Source organism: Trachymyrmex cornetzi, unplaced genomic scaffold (genome assembly GCF_001594075.2).
Source record: "Trachymyrmex cornetzi isolate Tcor2-1 unplaced genomic scaffold, Tcor1.1 scaffold262, whole genome shotgun sequence".
NCBI classification, from domain to species: domain Eukaryota; kingdom Metazoa; phylum Arthropoda; class Insecta; order Hymenoptera; family Formicidae; genus Trachymyrmex; species Trachymyrmex cornetzi.
Genome location: NW_017297292.1, coordinates 1,202,967 through 1,208,966, shown reverse-complemented (window position 1 = coordinate 1,208,966; position 6,000 = coordinate 1,202,967). Strand labels below are relative to the sequence as shown.

The window sequence follows — 6,000 nt, the reverse complement described above, 5'->3', positions numbered from 1 at the left end:
GGCTTTCTTTAATCAAACGCACTTATTCTTATAAAAAATTAGAAACAATATTAATAGGTTAAAAGAAAATACAGCTGCTAAAGACTGAAAAGTTCTGTATGACATAAAAAAATTTATTGGAAACTACGATATATGTATGAGTATGAAGAATTGCAAAAAAGATGAATTATAAAAAATAATATAAAAATAAAATATAAAATAATTCCTTTTTTGTAAAGCTTAATAAAAAAAATTATAAAAAACCCTGCTTATTGAAGTCTATTAGAATTAAATTTTAGTACTAAAAAAAGTGGTTTACTTTGAGGGAATTTAAGATGATGAAAAGAGAGAACTGCCTTAGAAAACTCGAGAAGTTCGACAGATATTCATCCACTGTTTGCCATGTCGCCGCTGATGCTGTAGCACATGACTTGGAAGTGTCACGTACTTACGTGACCAGATTGTCGAGCGGTATTTGCTACAATAAGAAATGTGAAATGATCCGCGTTTCATCTTATATCTCAACTGGAAATGTCGGATGACCCCTGAGATCGTTTAAAACACTGTTTTTGTATTCTCGAGGAAGGGTTTTACTGCTTCGTATGAGAATACTTTTTCATTTTTTTCTAGAATTTCTGCTCCAGTTTACACATGTATATTATCATTAATATATCTTCTATTATCAATATCAGAAAGGTATTATAGAATAAAAATAATGAATATTTTAATTTTTGTTCACTATTAATCTGATTTATTCCGCTCTTATTTATCCAGTTATTATTTTCAGAATTTACATATATAAAGGGAATTTGTTATATCTTGTAATTTTTAATTAAAGTCAAATTACCATTCTTGAAAAAGTAACGATTTGCATTAAAAATATTCATATTCCTCGAGGGATGTGTGCTTATAAAGTATAACATGTTGAGTCGTGTACAGCAAATAATACATAAGATACATCAAAAATAAAAACAAAGTTGATAATGAGATTCTATAGCCCGCAACTTTCCAGCATATTCCTTAATTAAAAATCCCTAAGGAAGATGCGAAAACTTTCGTTGGGATCATAATCGATTTTGCCAACAAACGCAAACGTGTCGTAGTTTTATTTCAAGCGTTTTACTGGGTACAAATTCAACAAACCCTTTACGTCCACGAGTGATAATCTAAAATTAAGCAGCCCACTCAGGTTTGTATCCCCGCCACCCCTTTCTACCGCGTATGAAACGTAGCTTTCTAATCTCGTTGCAGAGGAGGAGAAGCCAGCGGCAATGCACGGGGGCGACAGAAGGAACCTCAGCCCGGCAATTTTGGCGAGCAACTTTCTCGTGTCCCTCCTGGCGGCCGTCAGCTGGAGGATACCGAGTTTCACGAGCCTTTACCCGACGTGAATTACCGCCGTCCCGGCGGCATTCTTCGGCCCGCGTGTCCTCCGCGACCTGACGGCAGGCCCGGTGAGGAAACGAGTTCTCGAAGTCGTTGTTCTACTGCCTGGTGTCGGCACGAGTCCCGCTCACTTCTAACCTAGGAAGAAACTCCGGTGTGTGCCGAGAATGATTGTGCGCGTGATACCACGAACTTGGTTTACCTTACGTGTGTCTCTTTTACGTATACTATAGATAGACGCTATTCGGGGTTGACAGCCGCGTGTGTTCGGTGCCCGATGGTGTCTTGTAGCTCAAGGACAGAAAGTCACTGGCGAGTCCGTTTGTCTCGGTATGGTGCACCCTTGTAAAGCTCTTCGCACCTTATCTTCCATTTGGGCCCGTTCTCGCGCGAGTGCCGCGTAAATGTGTTTGCCGGGACGACTGTACTTCGTTTTTGAATTGAGCTAGCGATTTTACTGTAGGAGATACGTTTTACTCTTAAATTTTCGCGTAATTCTACGTGTCTCGTTGCGCGCGAAGTTACAATCCAACTTCTTCTGTCCACGATAAAAATGAGGAACAAGATTTCAACGTGTAAATACGACCGCAATTTCTCTTGCTGCACTTAGAGATTTTGTTGTGATGATAAATCGTACAAAACAATGATACTTCAAAAAAGTTCTGAGTAAACTGTAAAAAATCAATAATTTTCATTAATATATCCGGAAATAATAAATTACATCTAACCATGTGGACAGAGTAATAATGCTACGATAAATTTCATGATGAATTTATCGTAAATATATACATGTTTCTATTTCAGAAATATGTATTATTTTGATTATTGTTTAATAATCTGTGCAATATTATTTTCTTATAATAAAATTAGCAATTACTTCGGATGTAACCATGTGGATCGCAATGAGACCAGAGGATTACGGAACTATGGTACTAAGGTACGTCATAAGATACGCATTGGTGAAAAAGTCGCGTAAGCGGAAAAGGAGTCCCTGATTTGTTTGGACAGGAAACTCGGTTTCTCGCAGGAAATTTGTTTCCCGATGGGAACCATTCCGCTCGATATGCGGCTCGTTGATATCTTTCGGTGTGCGTGATTGGTGAGTCGTTTTCTTCGTACGTGCATTCTACATATATACATATATACACGTATATATTCGTTACGTACAAACAAATGTACATGGCGAAAGCTCGATTTATCGTTCTTTCAATTAATCGTGGTATCAGTCATATTTTCAAATCCTAAAGTGATTTGTACCGTTTATCGTTTGCCACATTCGTTGATTACACATGTTTTTGTTCAATCCCTTTTATGATAACGTTTGATCGAGCTTTCATCATATATACAATACGTTATTGCATAACGTAGAGGTTTGCTGCGAAAATTCTGTTTGTCGTGAACAGCAAAGCCGTAATAATAATGAATCGTATTCTTCGATTAATGTCCGTTTCTATCGATATAGATGAATTTTAATTTTGGCTTACCTTATTTTTTTATCTTTTTCTAGTTCTAAGAAAAAATTAGAAAAAGATAACTTAAACCAAGATTAAAGTTAATCTACATTGATACAATATAAATCGATTAAATCTGCTATCATAAAACCATTTTTATTTCATAAATCAAATTCGACAAAAAACAAAACTATCTGAAATATGTTTTAATAAATAAATAAACATAGACTCGAATAAAAAAATATTGCGCGACGGTTGGAATACAGTACAATAATAAAAAATATATTTCAAACGTGCGAAATCCCGGCTGTAAATCCCGCTCTAGAATAATCTTGTTGTCTTTTGCCGGTAGCAGAGAGTTTAAGTAAATCTTCTTTCGAGCTGGTGTATGTTTCTTCGAAATCGCGACAAGATAAGACAAGCAGATTTCTCGCGACAACTTGATTACATGAGCCTGAGGTGGACGAAGCGACGTTCTTTCCGCGCTGTAGAAGCCTTACCTCAATTCCCGTCGACCTCTCGCAGTGCCATCGCTATTGCGAAGAGGTTCTTTCTCTGCACCTCGCGATTCTCCGGGTGGGTATACACTGAAGCATTCTCACTGTTTGTTCGCCCAGTATACATCTATCTTTAAATAAATGATAAATGCAAACATTCATTCAACCGAATGAATGTCCGATGTGATTACAGAGAAGAAACGAGGAGATGGCGAACATGAGAGGGTTTGCTCTCTACTCGTTTGCCACATCTTTTTGTGTTACTCGTCTGGTGTATACCCACTTTCATACTTGTCTTCAAGATTGATGAATAATCCAGCCTCGGATGGTGCGCGTTATACGAGCGATGCGAACAATTGTGCTTACACTCCTTTAATTATTTTTAACGAAATCGGGACTTATACATTATTCTATCGACGGTGGAGACTTTTCTCATCAAACAAAGATATGTTTCTGACCTCATTAAAAGTGAGGATAACGTAAATGAAGTGAAAGTCCAGAAGACAAGATACTTTTGAAAGACACTTGTATGTCTTCTGGATGCTTTTATATCTTTTAGACTTTTTCCTTCGAATATTTAGCGTCAGATTTTGGAGTGTAAAATAATGGAGGTAAAGAAGGAGATGACTAAATAGTGCACTTCGAAAGAATTCTCGCGTTTCCGCGGCTACCGGTGTTTCGTGAAAGCTCGATACGCCTGCGATGGGAAATGCGATGAGCGCTCACGGTCTTTAATTATACATCGAGTTTTATGCGCGGCACGCACGATACGTGGCGATGCGGCCGCGGACTCGCGCTCATCAACGTTATTTATCTGAATACGTGGAATCAATGTAAATACTAAACATTCTAACTACGCATTCAATAAAATATTAATCGTGACTATACAATTGTAATGAATTTATTTCCTAAATCTTAGAAAGTATGCTCGTTCATTATTTTGAATTTAAAGTAATTTTGATATATATATGAATTTTTATTAGCAAGTATCGTGTGATCTTTTAGAGTACATTTTGTGAAAATGTTCGAGTAAGTAACACTAAGAAAGATATAAAAGTTTTATGAAAAAATAATATAATTAAAATAATTTCTTTTAATAAATTTTTCACTTTTAATTATTCTTTTAATTCTTTTTTGCATTATGGTACTAAAAATTTAACATCATTTAAGATAATTGTTCTTTCAGTGATAAGATTATCTTTAAAGATTATTTTTAAGAGAGAGTGTCTAAAGCTTTAAAATTTTTGTAAATATTATATATAAAAAATATTTCTTATTTTTTAGAAATATCCCGGTAAATTTTATATAGGATTGCTAACATTTTGAACCATTATTTTTGTTTTTATGTAAATGATAAAACATATAAATTATATAAATATGTAAAAAATGTACAATCGATTTATTGATTATAATTATAAGCTATTTTATATTTTGTATATATTTTATAATATTTAATAAATATTTGTTCCAAATATACACAAAATCAAAAAAGGTTTAATTTTACAGAACAGTGTGAAAACAAAAGTAATTTAGCACATATTTCATCGGTATTCATTGACTTCTTGACAGCTTTATGATGCAGGTAAGAGAAAAATATAGTTTCACTGCATGCGACCAGATGTTTTTGCAGACCACTTAGCATTTCTCCGTACAGAAAATAGAATCTCGATGACGGATAATAATTTCTCACGTCGTGACTTACATGCGACCTATTATAATCTATTACGACTTATTTTGCGTTAACACGTATGTTCGCGTGTTTAGTCTCTTTAATCATTCATATATAACGACATCTATGTAAATGTTACGAGTTCCTACCGTGTCTAACAATAAGTTGAACTTTTATTTATTATAAGTTTCAAATTTCTACCGCAGATATATTAATTTATGTAAATATTATTGCAAGTAATTGGTTGAATAAAAGTTATTATATCTAGTACAATTATTATTATTATTGTTGCTTTACGATAATGGAGAATAAATTTGCATGTTTTTAAACAGTAAATGCATTTTAGTGAAATGAAATTACAATCTCATTTAATGAAATTAAAAATTTTTTAAATAACCATTATATATAACTAATATATATAATAATAGAAGTATTTGTAATATTTAAAAAAGAAATAAAAAAAATTATTTTATTTCCATGTTTTTAATTATTTTGTATACACTAGAAATAAAATAACTATTTCATTATATGGCATTCTACAAAAATACGATAAGTTTTTAAAACTGAACAATTGCACAATATGAAATGTTCGTCAGCTATCAACTCGCAGTAATCGTGCTGAATTTGAAAGCGAAAACGGACAATGGCAAACGCAACATGGAACGTAACAATCACGGTGAGTCTTTTGTCGCAACGATAAACCGCACATCTACGTATTGGAAACACCTGGTATCTTCGAGGTAACAAATGCGAATCCAAATCTCGGATCCAATTTACATCTAACGTAAAAAGGAATCCACTTAATCGCGTATTGAGTTCGACAGAAATAGCAGAACGAAGTTAAGGTCGATGCTAAACAGAATTTGACCCATATGTAAAGTTCTCGAAAAAAAAGTGGAAAAAACGACCGATACTCGATAAAAAGTCCTCAATAAAATTCCACTTTCGTTGAATACGAAATGATATATGGCAAACTAGTTACGTTCTATTAATATAATAAGAGATCAATTAGATGACG

At 33.9% G+C, this 6,000-nt stretch overlaps 1 protein-coding gene across 4 annotated transcripts in view; it reads left to right on the top strand.

Annotated features, from left to right (window-relative positions):
* LOC108761792 (limbic system-associated membrane protein) overlaps window positions 1–2,183 on the top strand; it is a 291,620-nt gene extending 289,437 nt beyond the window's left edge. For all 4 annotated transcript variants that reach the window (XM_018508516.1, XM_018508514.1, XM_018508513.1 and 1 more), the window contains one exon: window positions 1,231–2,183. In XM_018508516.1, coding sequence (XP_018364018.1) covers window positions 1,231–1,370 — 140 coding nt within the window. In that variant the 3' untranslated portion in view covers window positions 1,371–2,183. The remainder of the gene's footprint in view (window positions 1–1,230) is intronic.
* The last annotated feature ends 3,817 nt before the right edge of the window (window positions 2,184–6,000 follow it).